This window comes from Carassius auratus, chromosome 16, assembly GCF_003368295.1.
Source record: "Carassius auratus strain Wakin chromosome 16, ASM336829v1, whole genome shotgun sequence".
Taxonomy (NCBI): domain Eukaryota; kingdom Metazoa; phylum Chordata; class Actinopteri; order Cypriniformes; family Cyprinidae; genus Carassius; species Carassius auratus.
The window spans coordinates 10,432,621-10,457,986 of record NC_039258.1 but is presented as its reverse complement, the minus strand read 5'-3'; the positions used below and the strand labels follow the sequence as shown (position 1 = coordinate 10,457,986).

At 36.9% G+C, this 25,366-nt stretch overlaps 1 protein-coding gene across 5 annotated transcripts in view; it reads left to right on the top strand.

Annotated features, from left to right (window-relative positions):
* Nucleotides 1–24,825, top strand: part of sema6cb (semaphorin 6Cb) — a 138,023-nt gene extending 113,198 nt beyond the window's left edge. For 2 of the 5 annotated variants that reach the window (XM_026284001.1, XM_026283999.1), the window contains exons 19-22: nt 4,672–4,730; nt 6,215–6,265; nt 11,351–11,497; nt 20,739–22,015. In XM_026284001.1, the coding sequence (XP_026139786.1) occupies nt 4,672–4,730; nt 6,215–6,265; nt 11,351–11,497; nt 20,739–22,015 (1,534 nt within the window). Of the gene's footprint in view, nt 1–4,671; nt 4,731–6,214; nt 6,266–11,350; nt 11,498–20,738 lie in introns of all 5 variants that reach the window. The other 3 variants (XM_026284002.1, XM_026284000.1, XM_026284003.1) reach the window with 3 other exon arrangements.
* Nucleotides 24,826–25,366: the final 541 nt, after the last annotated feature.

Sequence of the window (25,366 nt, the reverse complement as noted above, 5' to 3'; positions counted from 1 at the left end):
TGTGTTGACATTTTACATTTCTATGCACTTCATCAAAAGTGACTTGCATTGAATTCAAGGTATAATTTTTAGCTAAATCACACTAACTTTGCTAGTGCCATGCTCTACCATTTGAGTTGATAGAAATACTCATTTTTTTTATATCGTAGCAGTTGCGTAGATCTCTGGCTGAAAGGGCATACTTACATCCCCACCAATTTCCAAAATATCATCTTGTGCCAGGGATCTATCTAGAACTGTCTCTGCAATTGTCAAGCAGAAGTGCATTTGACTTGTGCGTGTTATAATAAGTGCAGATGCAGAGCTTGAATTTGTTATTATTAATGTTTTGCTGAGTGGTCGCTGCGGTGGAAAGCAACAGAGGCAATATTCTCCCCAGCACGCTCTGATGTTTTCCCGCTCGTGAGACGCATCCACTGACGTACAGCTGCAATTTTGGTTTATTAAAAAAAGTTAAAACCCTAAACCCCTTGTACTCAAAGTGGAAATTTTACTGGGAGATCAGTGTCGTATTCTTAACATTCTATTGCTGATCTGTGCGTTTGTCTACACACCAAACAAAATCCTGCGACATTTAGAAATTTAGTTCTTTTATTTGGCTGAATGCATTTTTATACACTTTCTCTGTAACCTGGTCACAGTCTTTAATGATATTTTCTGGCCATAAACTCAATTATTGACTCTTAATGTGTCCTTATGCGAGTATTGATCGCTATAAAGGGAGATGGGGAATCATTTCATCTTGAACTCATGAAAATGATTACGTACACAGCACATTTCCAGACCGCTGCCAACAAAATGGACGGAACTTGCGGAGAGTACTTATCAGTGTCCCATAAGAGCTTTGGTTTACTTCAGCATTCAATTATATGCTTCCATAGCCAAACTTATGTCAGAGTCATACATCTTGTGCTGTCAGATGTCATGAAGTCTCCTGTAATCATACAGCGCATTAAAATTATAAAGAGCTTTAGAATCTTGGCTAAAATCGCGAATTTTGGTTTCCGTCATAGAAACCAGATGCAACAGCACTGAAAATGTAAAACTGATCTAGATGGAGGATAGTGTTTTGTCAATAACACCTTAAAAATACACTAAACTAGATCAGTTCAACAGAAAGATGCATAGCAGATTTGAATTAAACGGTAAACAAATGAAATACACTTTGATTCAAAGCTTAGTTTGCCAGTGCGTTTATTTAATGCTTTTATTCAGCAAGCATGCATTAAATTGTGAGCAGACTAACTGGTTGTCACATTAAAAAACTGTGATTGGTCACTTGGCCCTTCCTGATAGGCTTTTGGCCTGAATACACCTCAAGAAACTTTATGCTGACTTTAAAACTGGTGACATGAGAACAAGAAATAAGATAAGAGAAACTTTAGTTCCAGAGCGAACTGTGTGTTTAAATGCTAATCAGCATCTAATGAAATTCTACAAGACTGAGAGGGTGAAATGTAAGAAAAGAGGGCAATAGATGTACGATGGTAATACTTTGACTTGCTCATTTTTTAGAACAATTCTGCTGCTTGGTTTTTTTGGGACAGCGTACTGGAGAATAGGAGAATATGAAGAAAAATATGACTTCATTATCTTGTGGGATATTTCCTCTTTGTGTTCTTCTTTTCCCTATTCGCTCTCTCCCAGGGGCAATTTAATCTCCATATGATGAGAGGGAGTGTTTGTGCTAATGTGTGTGTGTGCAAGTGTGTTGGCCAATTCGGGTATAATGAAAGCATGCATCTCAGAGGCATATTGATGCTCAGATATTATGCACCTGCAAAGATCCTGGTTTACCACTTTATGCAGGAGATTTTTTTTTATCTTGTCCTTCCATTTATCCTTCAATATGAGATGAAGTCATCCTGCTCTCTCTCTTTCCCTCTCGTTTTGTCACTCTCTCACCTCTCAGGTTAATGGAAATAAGGACTTTAAATCATGTCAGGTAGAGAGGGCTGATTCTCAGATAGATTGAATATGCAGGGCAGGGTGAGGCAGGAGAACGGCAGGGGCCTCGACAGCGCTGAAATGTGGGGCCGGCGTTAGATGAGAAGTTATGTTTATACACACGCTTGTTTTTTTTTTTCTTGTTTTTTTTTTGTCTTGAATCTTTTTTTTTTGCATTATTCCATGTTGTGCTCCACAAAAATCAAGTCATAAAAAGTATATAAAAGTGAATTATTTGCATTTGCATGTTTGTGTTGATTTTTTTCGATGCAAAGGACTTCCAGATGTGATGATTAAATGCAGTGGTCAAATGTTTGACTCATTTCTACATATATTTAAATTGTGAAGACATGTTGTTTAAAAATTTTAATTAGCTTTATAATACTTTAAAATGTAATTATTGGCATTAATTTAAGTATTAAGGTAAAAAGAAAACTACAACAATTAAAGTGAAAGAAAAGAAAATTATTCAAATAAAACAAAATTCAAATAACTATGAATCATTCAAATGTATTATTATGTTATTATTCTTTTATTATTAATTTAAATTTATTTGTGTATTTATAATTTTTTTTACACACACACATTTTTTGGTAGAGCATTGTGTTTTCAAGCACAAGGTTTGGGGTTTGATTCCTGGGAGCACATCATAGGTGAAAATTGATAACATGAATGCACTGTAAGTCGCTTTGGATAAATCATCTGCTAACTGCATAAATATATGTGTGTGTGTGTGTGTGTGTGTATATATATGTGTATGTGTATGTGTGTATATATATATATATATATATATATATATATATATATATATATATATATATATATATATATATATATATATATATATATATATATATATATATATATATATATATATATATATATATAATATAAATTAACAAATGTGAAGAAACATTGCTAGTAAAAGTCACAATTAGTTACAAGGAAACAGCAAGTGGTGCAAATAGTACTAAAATAGTACATCTTTTGAAACATACTCCAATAGTCTTTTTTTTTCTTATTTTTTTAACACTACTTCATAAAATATTTTTTTGATGTGTAAAGCCGCCAAATGAAACACAAAACGGCCAAAAGAACCACCCCAGGAAAATAGCACTTTTTATGAACCGAGTTTTGAAAATAAGGCGCAATTTATTGTTAAACTAATTTACATAAAAGAAGGCACCTTTGCCCTGAAATAAATGACAATAATTATGCATTAATAATTATATCTGCGCATTTAGCACCTGAACAGAATTGCAATGTGTGTCATGGATAAGAGGCACGTTTTTGCACTGAATAATACACACAAAGTGTATTTGGACAAAAGTAATATGTAGTGATTTGTGTGAATCCTGATTTTAGACTCAGGTACAGAATTGCGTGCTCCATTAGACCTCAGCCCTCTGATCTAATCACGTCTCCATGGTAACACTGAGAGGAAGCAAAAGTCGACAGAATGCGTTATGCATCTGTGTACGAGATGTCACTCAGGTGCTCGGAGATGACATGCTCGCTTCTGTGATGCCAGAAGCAGACGAACACTGCAGTCGCTCAGAGCAACGTGTCGCTGTGGTTGTGCTGTGAGGCTGCATGAGTCAGCAACGTCCCTCTCAGTAAACATATTCTCTTAAAATTGTACTTAATGTGCTGTTTTGCACAAACACTCATTTCCTCCACACAAAGGTTCTTAAATCTGAAAGACATTTAAAGCTGAAGGTGCTTCTATTTATTGACGCTTGTGCTTGAATGAATAAAACTTTGTGAATGGATTAATTACATACATGCATTTTAAATTCCGTGTTTAACATTTGGTGCTTGATATTTGCATGATGATATATGAAACAATGTCAAAATATGTGTATATTTTACATTGTATATGTATTTATTTAAAAGCATCATGAAAATATCAAGCCCCAAAACTTGTTTTAGTATTTTTTAGATTATGTATAGCTATATTTTTAGCAGCATTGAAGCTTCATTTTGTTATTGCAATATATATTTATTGCAATATTTTCCAGTACCTATTTGTGGAAAACAGCCCATGTCATTGTGACACCCACAGCATCATGTACCCGATGAGTCAGTCTCCATCTCTACATGAAAATGTCTGTCAGAAAACAGACACATAGTCTATTTTTTTCTATTTACAGCTTAATGCAAGGAATGTTCTTCATATGGATCACCAAATACAGCTTTGGTTGGGTAAATTTGTTTTTTTTTTAGGTAAAATAAGAAAAGAAAAAACTACTAATAATGATAAATCTTCAACTGAGAGAAAAAAAAAAGTTGTTATAAGTAGTTGCATAGTTTTAATATGTTGCAGTTCCTATAAAATTGCCAAATTTACTCTCATTTGGCACCTACTTAATTTTGAATTCTTGCGTATGCTTCATTAACGAAATGAACACTGGTATAAATTCTCTACCTATACATTTGAATTTGTCTCTCATCTTCTGGCTGTTAAATCACGGCTGTCAGTCATGATATAGATGAAGTGTCCTTGTATGTCAGACACTCGAGCCTCAATCAAATTGTAGCATGTTATTTCCCTTTACAGTTGCTTGGAGAGGCAACACAGACTGCTGACAGCACAACTAATTAGAGGGATCATTCAGGGAAAGGCTCACAAAAGAATGATTGTCACTCTCTTGTCCTCCTCCTCCTGCTCACGCTCTCCTTCTCTCTCTGTTGTGTCGTTCTCCCTCTCCGTCTCTGTCACAGGTCTGGATTCGAGCAGTATGTGGAGAGTGGATATCCTCAGTACCCAGACAGCTGTCATGGTGAGTTCCAGACAGTCCGAGCTGACTTGCTCCCAGAGATCATAACTCATTCACACCATTACTACATTCCTACTACAACTTCACTTGTGTTCTGAAGACTTCCAGAACTCTAGAACCTTTCTGAGGGAATCTCATGGAACATGTCAGGAACATGCATGGGTCGTGTTTCTCTCCAACAAGAAAAGAGACAAAAATAAATCACATTTTTTTCCAAGATGTCATTTTTTCATATTTTGGCTTTTTTTTTTTTTTTTTTTTTTTTTTTTGCCAGAATGAGTGTGTCATTCCTAGCCATATCAGCCTAGGAAATCGCAACTTTTAATTTTCCGTCGGTTTTAGTACATGGTGTAACTACAGAAGAGTAAAATTTTAAATAAGAAAAATATCAAAACGCTTTGGTCATTTTTGAACGAGATGCTAACGGTCTAATCAGATTCAATGATCTATGCTAAGCTAAGCTAAAAGTATCACTGCCAGAGCCAAACATTGACTGAATGTATTCGAAAACGCTAAAACTCAACTGTTTAACTCTAGAGGAGTTGGAAAATGAGCCTATTTAAAAAAAAAAAAAAAGTGGAGGGTTCCTTTAATTATAATATATATTAATTTACTCAACAGTTCAAGATATAATTTAATTGTGGCTTTTATTCAGCAAAGATGCCTTTAATTTGTCTCAAAAGTGATGTTCCTGTTCATCAAAGAAACTTGTATTATTAGAATCCCATATCAGAATGATTTTGAAGGATGATGTGACACTGAATACTGGAATAATGGATAATTAAAATTCACAGGAATAAATAAAAAGAATTAATACATTCAAATTATAAGTTATTTAAAATTGTAATAATATTTTGCAGTATTACTCTAAATGGTGAACACAAAGGACTTCTTTTAAAATGATACAGATCTTACAGTGTGTATGTATATATATATATATATATATATATATATATATATATATATATGTGCAACACATCAATACATAATGAAATCGATGTCATAAAAAAAATAAAAAAAGAATAAAATAAAAATAAAATAAAAAAACTGCAAAATGAAAATTCTTTTGTCTCTTTTCACATTAAGGTGGACATTTCTTTTATTTTATTTTCATTATTTTCATTTATTTTAATGTTTCAATGCATTGTGCCAGAATTAACCCATTGCTAATTTTCATTCATTCCAATATATAATAGATTCATGTATTGTGTGCATTCCAGTGCTGTAATAGCAGAAGGAAAGAAATTAAAGTGATCATTATGATTGATATAAATCTGCTTAGACATAGTAAGATTCCTTTGATGCATGGCCTCAAATAGCTTATTGCTTTTATGCATCAGGACAGATCCAATATGTTACTATAAGACAACACTGTTCAATAAATAATCTGATTAATTGACAGTAAAAACACAATAAAGCATTCTTCTGCGGAGTAATAAAGTCCATTAGCCTGACTGTAGATTTTCTTCATCTAATTCTTTCTGCAGATGTCTTGGCCACGACTCGCAAGCAGAACCCTGCAGTGGACTCGGCGTACGGTCAGTGTATTAATTCAATCACATAAGCTTTAAATTCAGTAATTCAAATTGCTTTAGTAAATGGTTACACTTTGTCCAACCATAATCACAGGCATATCCATATCCATGACCATTTTAAAGCAGAATTTTTATGGCCAGCCATTATATTCTGAATGGTTGGGTCTTGTATTCAACAATAGGCACAGATTGCTATAATTTTTTTTTTCACATTGTGTCACTGATCTTTTGGTGTGGATTTTTTTTGTATGCTTTTCACGCACACGTGCATAAATCTTCAGTCTGACCCGTTCTGACCTCCGAGCAGCTCTTACAACAGCTCAGAGAGAGGCGATAGATTCCCAGATCAATAGAGTCTGTTACACAAATGACCCGCAGTGAGTCTGCAGGCTGCAGATCTGGACCGCAGACAGAAATGTCCTGCAGGGCTGTGGGCCGTATCAGAGCGCTCTGAGCAAGAGCTTTGGAGGAACAACTGAAAATCACGATCGGACAAATTAATTTTCTCACTGAGTGGATGTGTGACGGTTTGTCTTTGTGTGATTGAGAGAGAGGAACAGAGGGTGTGTATGTTGTGATAGACGACGCATGTGCATGAAAGATATTGAGAGAGAGAGCATATGTGTGTGTTTTGGAAGGAAAGAGGACGCGTGTGAAAGAGGGAGGGGAAAGTGTGTGTGTTGAAGAGCGAAATAGAAATGTGCAAGGTTTGTTTTTCGTTTTTTTGCAAACTGTATTATATTTCAGACAGTCATGAGCTAATACTAGCTGACAGCTGGCCTGTGTGTGTGTGAAAGTGTGTGTTAACATCCCTGGGTGGTGTTGTCTGGTTTTGCTTCTGAAGCGTGCCAGTGAATGCAGTGTGATCCGGGTCATAGCATACAGCTATTGTACCACACACAGTGCACTGTGACTCTCCCTCACACACACACACACACACACACGCACATCAGAGCTCCCTGTCCTCTTTGTAAGAAATTAAATATCCAGTATATTTCTCAAAATCCTTGTATTACCATCTGGATTATTCACACGAGGTTATTAGCACAGATGAGTTTTAGTAAATAATAACGTTTCCAAGTCACCTGCTTTGTTCTGTTCTAACCTTCAGCTAATGAATCAGTGCTGCTGTTTTCTGAGCTGATTATAGTACCAAAATATTTCTATCCTGCAATCTGTCCATCAGCCAGTTAGAGAGAAGTGAATAACTCCCCGCATTGTCTTTCTGGCTGTTTTCATAGTATTAGAGGGGAGGGAGAAAAGATAGAAAGTTGATGGATGGAAAGAAGCAAGAAAGGAAGGTTGGGAGGAAGTATAAAAATAAGAAAGTAAAGAAGAATAGATGAAGAGAGGCAGAAAGTGAGGAAGAGTAAATCGATAAAGCAAGCTTAGATTAAAGAAGGAATCATAGATTATGAAGAAAGAACTGATATATGAAGGAAGAAAGAATAGATGAAGAATGAAAAAAGAACGGCTTGAAATAAGAAATAAGAAAGGATAGATTCATGACTGAGAAAGAATAGAATCATGAAGAAAGACCATAAGAAAGAATAGGTTCATGAAGAAGATTCCTTAAGGATAAAAATAAAGACAAATAGATTTGTGAAGGTAGAAAAATACATTCATGATAGGCGAAAGAACTGATTAATGAAGAAAGAACAAATTACAAAGTAAGAATAGATTGATGAACAAAGAAAGAATAATGAAGAAAAATAGATAAAGCTAGAAAATTGACAAAGTGTAGATTCACAAAGAAAGATTACATTTATTAAAGTAGAAGGAATAGATTCATGAAGGTAGAAAGAATAGATTAATTATAAAGAATAGATTCAGGGAGAGAATAGGTTCTTGAAGAAAGAGTAGATTCACTAACAATAGATTAATGAAGAAAGAACAGATTTACAGAAAAATAGATTCATGAAGAAAGAATAATGAAGAATAGATTCACAAAGAAAGATTACATTTATGAAAGTAGAAGGAATAGATTCATTATGAAGAATAGATTCATGAAGAAAGAATGGATTCATTAAGGATAAAAAATAATGAAGAAAAATAGATTTGTGAAGATAGAATAGATTCATGATAGATGAAAGAATAGATTAATGAAGAAAGAACAGATTCGCATAGAAAGATAGATTCATGAAGAAAGATAAATGAAGAATAGATTCACAAAGAAAGATTAGATTTATCAGAGTAGAAAGAATAGATTAATTATAAGTTTTAAAGAAGGGAGAATTGAAGGACGTGCGATGGATCAAAGAAGAGACAATGAAAGCAGAAAGTGAAGGGCAGAGGATGGGCTGAGGTGTCATGAGCTCCTTTCACACTGCGATTCCGGCAAATACACGGGTAAAGTGTTCCGACAATTGTTCCCGGGTCGCTAGATTTAGCACTTTCACACTGCCAGTGATTACCCAGGATATGTGCGTGCTTTCACACACAAACCGGAACGGCATGACATCAGGCCGTGATGTGTAATGTACGAGTCAAAAACGTAAGGCACGTTATACTTTCACTGAAGCTGGCCAAAGATCCCGGCGTCAGCGCAGAAAGTGAGGAACTAACTGATATCTGCTTCATTACAGTTTGCACACATTTTTTCATCACCAACATTGATCTTCCTTCAAAAAAACTGGTAAAAGAGTAGCGCGATAATGTGCGTCATCACTACGACACGGCATTAGATCTGGCTTGTTCACACAGTGCTCGTCCCGGGATTGAACCCGGCAATGTTATTAGATCCCCGACCCGGGTTCAATGCCGGAATCAATCCCGGGATGTGTTTGCTTTCACACAGAAAGCGACCCTGCAATGTTTCGCCAATTTGCCGGGTCCGATGTGCAGTGTGAAAGGGGCTTTGGAGGTGTCGAATGCTGGCCGGTGTGTCCCGGTGCTCCTCTCTGTGGAAGAGCACACAGTGGGTGCACACATTCAATGAGCTTCCCCGCCGCTTCATTCAGCCGCCACAGCTCCTGGAAATGACACGGCAGTGCAGCTCCTCACCTCACGCTGAGACAAAGCCTCCCTCGGCACCTCGGCACGGTAATTACAGCTCTACCTGCATTCAAGAGAACTTGTTACATCCTCAGAACTCTCGCCGTCTTCCCACTGCGTGATAAAGCCATCCCATTGTGAAAGGTGGACCTGTTTTCCGAGAGCTCTTTTCTTCCAGCACCCTTTGAATAGAATAGAAACGGAACTATAATAAAAGCGTCTTGTGTGCCAGCCGCGAGCTCTCTGTTGATCGGTCACTGTTAGGCACAGATGGCAAGATGACAGGCTTTATTTAGAGGTGGGCAGGCAGAGGATGGGCTCCGCGCTTGGCCCCGGACGACCGGCTGCTGTTCAGGAGTACTGTGTGCCGCTACATTAAGCATTAGTCTGCCGATGGAGCTCATCACAGCAGCCCGAGCCAGAGGACGCTGAGTCTTTCAGAAGGAGAACCCTGCAAGGTCATTGGTATTTTAAGTCGCCCGGGAATGAGGAGAGCTAAATCTCTGAATCAGACTTATGAGGATATCCTCAAAGTAAGTGGTCCGCAAGTATGTTTAGGATCAGCACTGTGTGGGGGAATGGATGAAGGGAGGGGAAACTGTTCAAAAAGAAGCTTCTGTGAGATTAGCTCAGCTCAGATCAGATGCCTCCAAGGCCAAGATTCGATTCTGCAATACTCTGGTGCTAGAAATTCATGTGGTGGCACAACAAAACAAGGAAAATGTTTTAGTGTTTCTTCTGCAAGATGTTGTTGTTTATATATATATATATATATATATATATATATATATATATATATATATATATATATATATATATATATATATATCTTTATATATCTATCTATATATATCTATCTATCTATCTATCTATCTATATATATGTATATATATATATATATATATATATATATATATATATATATATATATATATATATATATATATATATATATATATATATATAATTTTTTTTAATGATTTTCACTGTGAACCCTTCAATTTACAACTTCTGAAATCTTTTACAAAGCTATTCAAAGGGATAGTTCACACAAAAATGAAAACTCAGTTTACTTAATTTATTAACCAACATGTTGTTATAATGCCGTATAACTTGCTTTCTTCAATTAGAATGCAAAAGGTGTGGGTTTTTTGTTTGTTTTTGTATTTTGGTCCACTCAATGAAAGTCAGTGGGGTCTAATGGAATAAGAATTAAAGACATTTAGACTTATTCATTCAGTTTAAACCTGTTTTAGTGTGTGTCTATATTTATTTATTTATATATATATATATATATATATATATATATATATATATATATATATATATATATAATATATATATATATAATATATATATAATATATATATATATATAATATATATATATATATATATAATATATATATATATATATATATATATATATATATATATATATATATATATATATATATATATATATAATATATATATATATAATATATATATAATATATATATATATATATATATATATATATATATAATATATATATATATATATATATATATATATAATATATATATATATATATTATTTATTCATTTTTATTTTTTATTTTTTTTCATTTATTTTTTTTCATATAATGTGCATGTTTTATTTTATTTCCGCTTTCTTTCAATTAATAATAATTATCCTTGAACATTTGGTGCAACAATAACAACATTTGTTGTTTTGGTCCCCATCGACTGTCATCATATGGACAGTTCTTTGAAATATCTTCTGTTATTACTCCCATGTTACTCCTCACCTGTATGACTTTCTTTCATCTATAGAACATAAAGAAAATATTTTTAAGAACGATTTGGAAGTCAGTGAGGTCCAAACCAAAACCAAAAAAAAATCTGATTTTGTTTTTAACAGAACAAAGACCATCATAAATTTGTTAATGACATGAGAGCGATGACAGAATTTTCATTTTTGGGTGAACTGATATTGTACAAAATGGAAATGTTGAACTCGCATATTTAAATGGATGTTTTCCTGATTTAAAATACATTTCATGGATATTTCTCATAAGTAACTTTGTTGCCCCCTTCCAATACAACCACAGGAAAGACCTCACCCACAAGCGCCAGCACAACCAATCAGGGGCCAGCTCTGCCCAAGGGTGTCTCTGAGACAGGTACCCGCCCCGAGGAGGGGAGGCGGGGAGGGCAGGGTTCTCCTGACTTGAAGCCAGGCAGTGTGGAGATGGAGGGTAAGGGGGTGGGGAGAGGCCCTTGGCCCATTGTCTGTCTTCTAGCTTCCCTTATCCCAAATGTAAACTTTTCTAGCGCTGTATTGGATTCCGCCGCATGACCCCACAGCTGCGCACTAAACAAGATACACTCACAAAGAAACAAGAATATAAAGAATCTAAGTAAAGTGCACATTCATACACATGACTTGAAGATGCAAACAAATTATCTTTCCTAAAAAAACCTAGTCAGGCAATCTGCATTCGACCTTCCCTGTTGTTTCTACTAGACAAACAAAAAGAACGAATTGTCTGTAGTCCTCTTTGTTGTTTTAATACATTTAAGTCTGCACTACAGTTCATCTCCAAAGGTACTTTGTCTGGATTCCACTCATGTCTCCCTGGCTGAAGTTCGCTAGAATCCAGCAAAATGATCATAAATCCTGCGCCCGCTGCTATGATCATCCACTCAGCCTGTAATGAGAAGCCCCAGCAGTCGATAAATAAGCAGCGACTACAGACCCGAGGGCAGACGCCGCCTGATAGACATTTCCAGCATGCCATCTTTTCAGCTGCTCGGTCAAGAGCAGTCACACGCTCGTGCAATCAAACGACCTGCAGACCGGAGAGGTTCGGCAGTTTAGTCACAACACACCTTATATCGCCCTCTCTTCACATCTCAACTCGTCCCTCGATTTTAATATCCCTGTTGTTGAGAGGTAATGTGTTAATACACACAGACTGTTGCGAACCTCAGAGGGCTGATGGTTTTTCACACCCTGCCTTTGTGGCATTATTCAGTCTAGCTGATTAAATTAAAACTTTACAACAGCTGCTTTCAGTTCAAGCTAAAGTTCCATATTTGTATCCTATATCTGCTTTTGACATTTCAGACCAGAGTATGAAAGTAGTGCTGAATAGATAGTTTGCCACACTTTCTTTTAATGAAAATATTCTTCAATTTATTCTGTTTGTTCAATGTTTTGGCATGTTGTATTCATTCATTTATAAAAAAAAATATTCAAACATTCTGTATGTTAACTTAAACGTGTATTTAAATTTATAAGAAATATACAACTGAAATAATTTTACGAGTACACAGTTATAATTATACCTTTATGCTTTATTCATTGTCAGTGTTTTAAGCGTGTTGTTACAGAAAGAGCGTATTCACAATGTGACTTACAGTACAAGTTCTTCAGGTGCTCTTTTTGTCATTTTGTGCAGATGCAAGCTGTAATATTATGTTATTTGGATTAATCTTATTTATAGGATGCGTTTGGGTGAGTTAATTAATCCCGTTAGAAAAGCACTTCAGTTTACCGGTGTTCATTCATCATTCAACTTCAGCTCAAGTGGCTTATTCGGCAGCATTATAGACTTTTATTGGCTCATTCAAAAGAGTTACATAGATTTTTCCTCTTCAAAAAAATTATTAGTGTCTGAGTTTTCTTTCTTCTTTTATATTTTTGTAAACTTTATCTTTAAAATATATTTGTTGTATATTAATAATCTTTGTGATATTTCCGTGCTGTCCTCATTACGGGAAAAATATATTTTTTTGTCAGTAATTTCATTTACCAGATTAAAACTCATAGCTAGATCTCAATTATATGAGCTGTTAGTTAAAATGTAATTTCTAATGTTTCAGTCTTTTCTTTTATTTACAATCTGCATCAGCACAGTTTATTTTAGTGCACAGGGTCAGAGTCAAGTGATCCATTCCATTCCTACGGCTTTAGATACTGTTGACTTAAGTATGCGTATATATATATATATATATAAAATGAGAGCGATAATGATGTCTGCTGAAGCTAAATCTCTATTTGTTCTGAGGCGGCGGCTGCCGAGTCCATCCGCTTGTTAATGTTATTTTAAACACACCTTCTCACAGGTCATTCACACACTCCAATAAGTGCTATGATGGCAGGAACTCTGGCCCCCTGATAATTTGCGTGAGTGTTGGGGAACGGACTGCCATGAGGGGGTGGGCGAATTCTGAAACTCATTAAAACACAGTCGAAGATGAACTGACAATGAACTCCGGCTGAACTCCAGGCTGAAGACGCATCCAGTCCTGCAGAGAGGCTATTAATACCAAGGCAGGGGGAGAAACAAAGAGAGAGCCTGAGGTTTAGGGAGTCGGCGAGAGATGGAAACATGTTGAAATTGGGTGGAAGACATCGAGGCTTCCACATCGTGAAAGTGGAAGGATAATGGAAAAGGACGGAGTGAGAAATCTGCTGATTTTGATTCCAATCACACACCAAAACTAGGCTCTGCACACGCAGGTGTGGTAACTGCTTTAATCGACTTTCTAGGAGCTCTGCTCCCGAAAAGAGCAAAGTGACGTCCTTCTCATTAAAGTGTTTCACTTGTAAATGTCACAGTCAGCCTGCCGCCCGTGTAGCCAGAGCCAGGTAATAATGTCCATCACCAAAGGTCACAATAAAATAGATCCCGTTTTCTCTGAAAAATTCTCTTTATATCAAGCCAGCACATGCCCTGACACATGCAGACTCGACACACAGGCTATTAAATAGTGCACACACACTAGTTATTTCTAAAGAACTGTGGGCTCATGCGGAATCGGATCCATATAATGCGCTCCCTAAAACCCTCTGCCCCCCTCTCCTTTTCCTTGCCCCTTCCCTCTCTTCCTCCGGTACTTCTGACTGGAGAGATGTAGTGTTCTGTTAACCTGCCTGTTTTTTCAGACTAATGCTTCACCTTCTTAAGTTCTAAAGCCTCTCTTATTTTCCTCCTCTGGGTTTAGTTTAGAATCTCGTAAAGCCTGAGCTCTGTAGTCCGACTTTAGGATTATGGCCTTCAGCTTTTTTAGTTCTTCTAGAACTGTCTGTTGCCTCTTTTTTTCTCTCTCTCTCTCTCTCTCTCTCTTTCTTTTTTTGTCTTATAGTTCATAATTTTCTTCTAAGGATTAGGATACTTGAGCAGCTCAGGCTTCAGAGTGAGGCTGTAGCGAGTTCGATTGTTTCCCGCATGCTTGTTTGCTTCTCTAGGGTCGTAAGATCTCTAGTTTGAGATGCCGCTGGCTTCCATTGAGTTTTCGCATTTCTTTCCCTATCTGCTTGTGTGGTGTGTCAGAAAGTATGGGTGAATCCGCTGCATGAATCTAACGTCAGCTCTCGATTGAAAGCGCATCTTCAGTTTGCTGAAGAGAAGAGTCGCTCTCTTATCAGATACCTGCTTTATTTGGTTCTGAATGCATGATGCATCATATTATGCATGATGTTTTGAAATGTTATGTTCTGTAAAATGTGTTGACTTTTGTGGATTCTAAAGGTCCTTTCACATGATTCGCATCAACCTTATCCGGTGCATTGAAATCTACAGCGTTCCCCCTGATACTGTCTGATGGTGCAACACTCAAACTTGTTCACTGCTAACCTTTCCAGGCACAGCCAATGATTACTGGACAGTTTATATGAGAGATCGTTACATGTCACAGAAATTAGTTATACAGCAACCCCAAAGGAATGTGGAATTTGAGGGGGAAAAAAACATGAATTGTTATATTATTTAACATTAATTTATTTATATATGATATAAAATGCCTTTTAGTTTTTTTTTTGTTTGTTTTTTTTTTTTTCAATTTTATATAATAATAAAATAATAATGTTAGCCAATCGAAACAATTGCTTGGACTTTTTTTGTTCTGAGCTCATACGCATGTTAACTTGTTTTGTAACAATTTATGGTTTATATATGATCAACTATATAATAGCAACCTCTTAATGTCTCTGTGCCATGACTTTATCCACATCGTTACCAGGTGAGGGTAAAAAACGGCACGTGCGCTTCTATTAAGATCGAGCCCTGATGCGGGTCATGTGAAAAGGACTTGATATTATTATTTGTATATAATCACTATACTGTATTTCAAGAAGGATGCTAATGTCCAAAGATGTTAATAATGCTATTTTCGTGTCAATTTCTCATGTCAAACCATTTACTTGCCAGAAAAATGACTTTATAAAAGCTTCTGCAGAATCTATCAAATTATGCATTTAGGGGACAAGAGCGCTGAGCTGAAAATGCAAATATATTCAGACAGAATATTTTCTCATTTCCTGCATTCACCGATTCAGACTCGCTCAATTATTTACTTTTGTTTGCTGTTCTCTGTGTGCCTGCTCATATTGTCAATTATATTCCATCATGAGGTAAAGTAATACTCATCCATGTTTAATTTTCCGGCGGATTTCGCACTTCTGTGTGGAGATCAGATGATGGCAGTCACCTTTTGACTGAATTAATTTGCTCCCATTTTGGCATTTGCTTGTGTTGAGCTAGATACAAAAGGGCTTGATTTCAACTTCTCATAGCCCTCTATAAAGCCGTCTATAAAGTTCTACAGACAATGCAACATTGTTCAGCAGTGAATTTCTAAAAGCTTCTCAGCCAAGACCCCACAGATATTCTTCACTATTTCTGAAAGGATGATCATTTCCAATCCACTTGATAGTATACAAATTAAATGAAAAGCTTTTCACAATTTAAAATGTTTAAATGCCAACTAGTACTACGCTACTAAAGAACCTCTTGGAATGAAAAAAGCAATACCAAAACCCATCTGTGTGATTACAACAACACTTTTCCAAGCTTCAGGGTCTCGGCATGTCCTGCTTATTCCACATGCACCTCGAGAAAGATTATTTATGACAGCATTGCTGCTTTCACAACAGTGCCAAAACACTAGATGTAATTGGGTTATCAAGAGGCAAGACTATTGAACACCCTGGAAAGCCATGAGCCTAACACAACTAATTATTACCTTCTCCTAAAAACACCAAGTGAGTGAGTGGCCAATATACTTAAAATAAAAGGGGGTTTCCATTGCGATGAAACCATTTATTTCTTAGGGTTATGAACATTTTAATAACTTCAATATCCATTATCATATCAAATGTGTGATGGAAAGATTCTACAGATGATAAAGGTTCTTCAAGGAACCATAGCTGCCAGAGAATATGCCCTAACAGTGTAGTCTCCTTACAGATGAGATTCCTCCTCCTATTAAGCAGAAATCAAAAAAAGAAAAGCTAAAGACATAGATATAGTCCCCCAGGAAAAGGCTGTTTTCTTCTCACCTTTGTTCTGAGATAAAGAGCATAAACTGAATAACAGTATAGCCCTTGAAGCTCTGTGACTCCAAGGATCCCACCATCACCAAATGGGCCTGATCTATTCAGTGATATCAAATTTATGGTGCATAAAATGTTCCATTCCCGAGCCTTTCACAGGCAATCAGACACACAGAGAAAGCGGGAGAAAAGGATAGGCACCAACAAAGCATTTAAAGAAACCAGGGTTTGTGTGTGAAAATGTTAAAGGGATCGTTCACCCAAAAAAGTTGTTATTGTTTATTAAACAATTAGTATTTTGTTATTGGTGTAAGAATTTGAACAAAAACTTTCTTCAAAATACCATTTATGTCAAGTCATATGGGTTTGGATTGGAACAACATAAAGGTGAATAAATGATGACAGAATTCACATATTTGGGTGAAGGATCCCTTTACAGAATAAGAAATCTAATAATATTTCTCATGTTTTTCCCACTAGCCCACAGCAGTTCATTTAATGATGTTATACTCATAGGTGATATTTCATACTTGTTGAGCTTCACTAATAATACAGTTCTGCCATCCTAATGGCTTTTGATAAAAGTCCCATCTAAAAGTAATTTATATATGAATTTTCCATTAAAAAGGCTTTTGTCCGGCAAGTTTCTCCATGTTTTACAGATAAACAAGCCTGACTGAGATTACGTGTTTTCCGAACATGGAGACTTGTTCTACTGCTCTTGCTAAGGTTCAAATAATTTCATCTGAGGCCAAAACAGAAGCTGTTTTAATGTCATTATTATATAAATGGTGATAACCAAATTTTACTCCATTTCTTTTATCTTAAATGAACGTGTTAACTTTGGCAGCCCTAGTATATACACGCTTATATTTTAGCAGAGCTTTGAGAGATTGCTCACAAGTCTGCTTTCAATTAAACACACTTTTTTTGCCCTTCAGCTTTTTATGGACGTCTCTCGCACTTCTTTCTCCCACTCTCCAGTTCTTTGAGAAGGAGTTACTAGGGGTTTGACAGAGGCCTACACAATCCCTCACACAGCCGAAAGAAAGATTGAAAGACTTACAGTTTTCACCACTGAAAATCTGTCACTCATTTCTCTCCACCACTTCATTCTATCAACCTCTTTTCTTCTCACCCACTCTCTGACTCTCATTACCATTCATTTTTTTCCTCTCCTTTCTCAAGAAATCTGTCATTCTTTTTTTTTTCTTTTTTTTTTTTTTTTTTCTTTTTTTTTTTACAAAAGTCATCTTCCTCAGTTCACTCTATCCCTTTTTTCCTCCTCTTCATGCTCATTCTCTTTCTTTGAGTCAATGAGGAGTTATTGGATTTTTGACAGAGGCCTACAGTATACAATACACAGCCAGGAGAAAGTGAAAGCACCTCCCTCTCCTCTCTTCCACTCCCACTCTCATACTTTCAGTACTACCATTTATTTTACTTTCTTTCATTTGTTACTAATTTGTTTGTTTTTATTTTCCATGTATTTTGTTTTATATGTATATTTAATTAATTTATATTTAATTTTTTCAATGATATAAAAAAAGTGTGTTCTTTTTTTTGTTTCTCTTTCACTCCCTGCTTTTTTCAATCTTTCTCTGTCCTCTATCCTTCTGCTTTCTTTCTTTCCGTCTTTCTCTCTTTCTGTCTTTTTAGAATTCTTTGTTTGATTGTCTTTTGGCAATATTAGGTCTGTATTATTCCTGTCCCTGTTCTTCACGTATTTATGCTATATTTAGCCTCCGTTTTGCCAAGAGTCTTTAAAAGGGAGATAAGCCAACAGCCAAAAACTCTTAAAGTGTATATATATATATATATATATATATATATATATATATATATATATATATATATATATATATATTTTTTTTTTTTTTTTTTACTGATAATTATCTTGTTTGCATGGCTCTGAAAATAACCAACCCAATTACAAAGTCAACTAGATATATATTTAAAGTATTTAAAGATATGCATTTAAATATATCTTTAAATTACATTTAAAGTTTATCTATGCATTTTTTAATTTATTTTCCGTTTTTGTGTCAGTGAAAACACTGCTATTCCATTGTTAGCTTGAATATAAACTGTAGTGCTATAAAGTCTTAGCATACATTCCGCTTAGTATTTTATTTTGATACTGATGAGTTAATAAGATTTTTTTTTTTTTTTTTTTTTTAATTACCTTTGGATTAGTGTACTGTACAAAAAGCTACTGAGTCATGAAAGAGGACTACAAACCTGTTGTGACACCAAAAGTGTGTGTTTGTGAGTCACCCATCGCGTAGCATATGTCGGCCCTCAGTGCTTCCCAGGGGCCAAAGACCTCAGTTTATAGACCAGCAGAAAGCAGACGGATGAGTCAGAGGAAAATAAAGGTCCCTTCTATTATTCAGAACATCTTCCGGTATATTTGCACATAAGTCTGTTATAGCTTGCAAGAAAATAAGGCAAACTCCAGCAGGTGTATTAGAAGATTGATTCTGTTGTATTTAAACATTAAACATGTCAATTATGATGCCTCAGAAAGAAAAAAAAAGGTTAATTCTTCCAGTAACTATTCTCTGAGACTGGAGATGTATGCGCTTGCGCACTGGGCTACTCTTTTAGAAGTTTACTTCGCTATAACTCATTCTGATTTGCATCTATAAACAGAAACATTTTTACAGGAGAGAACTGAGTTGGCGGGAAGCTTTCTTCCTGCTATAGCTAGCAATCCACAGTTGCTAGTTCTGCTAATGTGTTTGTATTTATGCCTGAAGGAAGATTATCCTTGTTTTTCTCACATAGTTATTATGCATTCATAGTTGTATTTTTGCTTGCAACAGCTAGAAAAAGCACAATAGCGTCTCTCTCGCTCTCACCCTAACTCGATAACTCACAAACGGTGGTCCACCCACTCTGTTCTTACACTGTGTTGTGTTGCTATTGCTGTTCGCTGACGTGAGCATCAGCAAGACTTTGTTGGCCTTGCCAAACGTCTTAAGCAGCTAATAATATCTTTTAAGCTATCTTTAGTTTTGGCTCTCTACAGTGTGCACCAAATGTTGTAATAAACAGATTTTTGAAACTTGTCCATTAATATCTTTGTATTATTTTAAAATAGGGAATAGAATTCACTTCCTGTATGTTAGCTTTGATTAGCAAGTTATACGCATTTATTTAGTTAATATTTTTTTTCTAGCTTTAACTTTATTAGCTTTATTAGTTATCTAGCTGTATTATTTGTTCATTTATTTTCATCTTTGTATACATCTATCGGTCTATCCATCTTGCTTTATTTCACTTCTCTTCACTTTCATGCCTGGGATGTGTATAAATAAACCATTGGCTGCTTTTACAAAAGTAAGACGAGGCATTTTACATGTCCTGTCCAAATTTCCAGTTCCAATACATTAACACTGTAAAGGAATCTGCTCATCAAGTGATTTCATGGGGTCTCTGTTGGATTAAAATTAATCAAGACATACCATTTAATTTCTAAGATGACACTTTTTTTTTTTTTTTTTACCAAAGCAGCTTATAGCTAATTGTACAATACCTCTAGATGTAAAACATCCGTAACAGCAGTTTTTTCAGTTTACTGCCTCTCTTATAAATAAAGAAGAAATGGGAAGAAGAACAGAAAAATGAGAAAAACAAGGAAAGGCTGACTGCGCAGATGGCAGTGGGAGTTACTAATTATCTGAGCATGCACATGTTAGCGAAATCACCTCTACCCTCAGCTCATTAAGACCGTAAGGTGGTCTGTGCATTCATTTTAATTTGCAGTCACTGAAAACATCTCCATATCATTTTCGCACCACCTTAATGCCATATGCAGCTCAGTGTAGAACAGCACAATCAGCTGTGAGTCAAGCACCTAGTTCTGCTGCTCTTGAGACTGTGGCTAATGAGAGAACCACTTAGCTCCCTACAAGACCATTAGCAATTGTTCTTGAGGCTCTAGCACTATTTGATGTTGAACCAGTGAGCATTTGCAGATTGATTCTGAACAGCCTGCTCAGCCAGCGCTCTGCTTTGTTTGTCAGCAGTTTCTAACATGAATAGAAGTCTGCAAAAGAACTCTAGACTCTCACACTGTTAAAAGCTAACCTAACTGGCACCTCACTGTGTCTTTACAGTGCACTCATCTCACTCTCTTCCCCTCTCTGCAGGAGTGCGCCGACCCCCTGAGGTAGATAAGTCCAACCACAGTGTTCACTACACTCTGCTCATTGCGTGTGTCCTGGTGGCGTTTGTCCTGGGAGCTTTCCTCTCCGGATTCCTTGTTTCCTGTTACTGCAACCACAACGTGAACAAGACCAAAAGGCTGTCGAAAGATCCAGAAGCACCAATCCCACATGCCCTATCCCTACGCAGCCTGGCCAAGTTAAACGGCTTGCTAGAGACCCAAAACAAAGACGAGAAGCTGGAGGTATCTTCACCCAAACTCTACAACCCTTTCTTTGCGAATGGAAAAGAGCAGGCGCATCGCAGGAATGCCCATCATGCTGCCATGACAGAACTCATTCACCCACATCATCATCACTCTGCAGAGCTCTCTGGGCTTCCCACACCTGATTCGACACCAGAGCTCCCAATCAAGAGTATGAAGGCCTTCAAGAACCAATGGGAGAAGAATCAAAACTGTAATAACGCTAAAGAACCCAAGTCCCATAACATGGGAGCATGTCGGCCAACCACTGGAATGCAGCATCAGATTTTCCCCTTCTCCCAAGGACTGACTAACGGACAAGTATTAGGTAGCTCAGCACACATGGAGGAACGCAAAGTCCACAATGCGGAGCGTGTGGCAAGCCAGCCATACCACTGCTACCCACACAAGATAGTGGATGTGACCTCGCTCGACGAGCTTCTGAAACACATCCATGAAATCAATGTGGCTACAGGCAAGAGTCCCACTGTCCTCACCTCGTCCATGTCAGCCAACGCCGGTCAGATGGCGTTTGCAAACCGCGTACAGCCGCAGATCCCAGAAACAGAATCTGCACCATATTACAGTTCCTCCACGCTTCCTCGGGACAGTCTAACTCGCCGCATGGATGTCCCACCAGAGATTCCTCCCCATCATCAATCTACTCTTGAGAGAGTGTCCCGTCACCCGTCTCAACGGCACTCTCTGATAACCACTCCCAAGATGCCCAGTGGGGGTGTGGTGCCACGGCAGCACAGCTTCAACCAGCGCAGCGCCCATCAGCCCCTCCTGCTCTCTCGAATGAACTCTAATGGCAGCAGTTCAGGTTGCGACGTATGGCATCCACTCATCCCTAATGGATACGTATCTCGCCAACATAGCTACAACGAGCAGCCAGAAGTCCACCGTGGAGCTATTGTCCGTCGGACAGCCTCGCTCAAGCCCGACGTCCCACCCAAACCACTGTTCATCCCTGCTAGCTCGCCTGTCAACCAGGCAGGGAACTTCAACTACTGAACGACGGAGAAGAAAAGCCTGTGGTTTTTCGTAAAAGTCCACTCAACCTCTCAGAACTGATTGTGGTCATAAACAATTAAAAGACTGGATGAAAAACTTGCCTTTATGGGAAAGAAATCCTCTGGAGATTGGCTGCCAGTGTTGTCGACTTTACAATTGAACTATGACTTGTTTTTCTCAGTTTCCTGAATATATTTGTACCATATTGGTATTGCTCAGCTATTGGCCATTAGGAGAGGAGTTGTTACAGGAGTCCACCTAGATTTTGGCTGCCACAGTGATAAATGTGTGTGGCTTGACGGTGTAACTTTGGACTGTCTAAACAGGTGTCAATGATCCAAACCTACCTTTACCTGAACTTTTATCCGAACAAGTGTGTATACGCCTTGTTTGATATTCTGATATTTCTTGCTTTGGCTTAACTATTCTGTTGATGTAGAGTTGATGAACTGTGCTGATTCCAATTAGAAATGTGTATATATGCATGCATGTGTGTGTGTGTGTATATATATTTATATATATATAAATATATATGTATGTGTGTGTACATATACATACCCAGTGTATGTATCTAGATTACTGAAATGGTTTGACCCCCTCAAGTTCCTTCGCCTTATTTTGAAAGCAGATGTGCTGTTGAAATGCCCACACAACTTGAAGTGATCTCTGTAAAATCCATAAGCAATAATCTCCACCATATTCTGTAACTCCAGTGTAATTTAGTTATAACAACTCAAACTCAGTAAAGTTCAAATTCAGATGATTAAATATGGCTAGAGAAACAGATCGGCCCAAGTGAGGTGAATCAGTCTTGGTGTTATAAAGGAGATGTATGTATATACCTAAGAAGAATGTATTCTTGTCTATAAGCTGCAGAATCAGTGTGAGGTGCTCCAGTATTTACCCTTTGTCTCCTCTGTTAAAATCATAGGTGAAAGTGAATCAAAATTTTTGAATCTCTTTTCAGTGGAAACATCAAACATGGTGTCCTATCCAGGCGTGATAAACCAATAAAACGATCTCTTCTATGTAAATCTTAAGTTTTTGTCTTGAATCATCCGTGACAACTTTGTGTTCTATTATATAAAGCCCTGCCCACAGTGAAATCTGACTGGTCTAAACTTGTGCTCCACAATCATCACTGGCTCTGCCATGAAGCAGTTTGACATACTGAAACAGGTCGCACCTGGATAGGACACGGCATAAGAGTCCAGAACAAAAAGATTTCTTACTTTTGTCCTGAGTTATTCATATATTATGTAAAAATGTATCGATATTAACACTACAACTGTTTTGTGTAAATAGATGAACAATAACTAGCCAAATTTTAATTGTTCGTGTAAATTTGTGCCTTATTTAATATGATGTGTTAAGGGGGGAGGGTGACGGCCGAGTGGGAGAGGGGACATAAGAAAAGGGCAGAGAGGCCATCATTTATCTTTTTATTTTTAATATTTGTAATTTTTTTTTAAGCTTTGTTGTCCGTATGTCATAACTGTTGTAGATATATATTTCTAAATACTTTTGATATCCCCAGGCTGTGACGCTTTTGCATTTTGGAACAGCATCTACATAGTTTTCCCTCCAAAGAGACATCTATCTATCTATCTATCTATCATTATATCTTTCTATCGTTCTATCTATCATTCTTTCTATCATTTTATCGTTCTATCTATCGTTTTATCTATCATTCTATCCATTTATCATTCTATCTAGCTATTGTCCTATCTGTCATTCTATAATTTTATCGATTGTTTTGTCTATTATTCTATCATTCTATCCATTACCTTGTGTCCTATCTTTTGCTCTATGTATTTCTTTGTCTATCATCTATCTATCAATCAATCTTTCGTTTGATCATTCTTTCTATCACTCTGTCTATCCTGTCTGTTTTTCTGTGTATTGTTTTATGTTTTATCTCTTTTTTCCTGCTTTCACGTTGAACTCTGCATTAGTTTAAGAAACCTGTGTCTTTACTGACAGGTTTGTTCTGAAATGGATGAAATAAGATGTAAGATGCGTGAACTTCTAAACTGCAGTGAATCTTCAGATCTTATGTTTAATGGCGAGAGCAAGACTTCTTAGGCTTTGCACTCTGTTTAGAGGAGAGACTTCTGTGCGTGTGTGTGTGGGTGGGTGGGTGTGTGTGTGCGCTCTTTATGAGGAGACCATATCACTTGGCTGTAGTTCAAACACATACCTCCCTTTGCTTTTCCCCAGTACTTCAGTCTGGCAGAGTAACTCAGAACAGTTCCTCTGCTCAAAGGCATCTTCATCTTCTTCTTCAGTCTGTCTTAAGACTCTATGATGTGTCGGCGTTTGCATAAATTTGGTGCTGGTCTGAGATACAGTTTTTATCATGTACACTTGAATGAACCTTTCAAATTGGCTGCCTGTAACTGTGTGCTCTGTTTCCCCTCACAAAACCAAATGCAATGTCACATTTTAATAGACGGCTACCACATCATATGCATCCCAGGTGGAAAATGGACTGAGGGTTGAATCCCTGCACCGTCCTCGACGGATATCCAGAGTGAGGAGACCGAGTGGAAAGAGACTGGTGTAGTTTCTTTGAATTTCTTTCTATAGACATAATGATGGAAAGGGAACTGCGTGTGTCTGTTTTATCTGCTTTAACCATTGAGGTTTCTGTTATTGCACAGTGTAAATACAGTCCTGGAGTTTCCCAGGATTCAGTGCTCTGTTATGATTACTATTGGGCAAAGCCCTATGGATTCTCCACCTCTGCTTTTATGGAATACTGTTGTATTTTCCTTATAACAGAAATAAATGAAAGATCATAACATGCATATCGTTTTACTGATTGGTCATTTTGCAAAAGTTTGCATGCTTTCCTTATTATCTGACACTTTTCAGATAGCTTATGCATGTTTTGCAGCAGCAGCAAAAACAAAACAAAAAGCACACATTTGGTTGTAGTCAAGGTCTCCCAGCTATCACGATGAAAAAATACAGCTGATCCCGGTGTTGTTGGCCAACCGCAGCTGCACTATAAGGATGCAATGGATGATGTTTACCATACCGCTCAAGGGCCAAAAATGACTTAATAGCCAATTAGTTCCTCTGGGCCCTTGAATTGAAGGTGAATATATATTAAAAGTGACATCTATGGCTCTCTAGCCAAATCGGGAGCGCATGGAATTTATGCTTTTACTATGGTTACAAGTTTACAGCACAGTTTTACAATACAATTATATTCCACTTGAATATACACATGCCTGTTTCACACACATGCAAATCCTCTGGTAAGCAAGATGCACTTTACATTTCACTTCATGCAAGAGTCTGTGTGCTTTACCTTCAAATTCAAGATGCATTTTCACTGCTTTT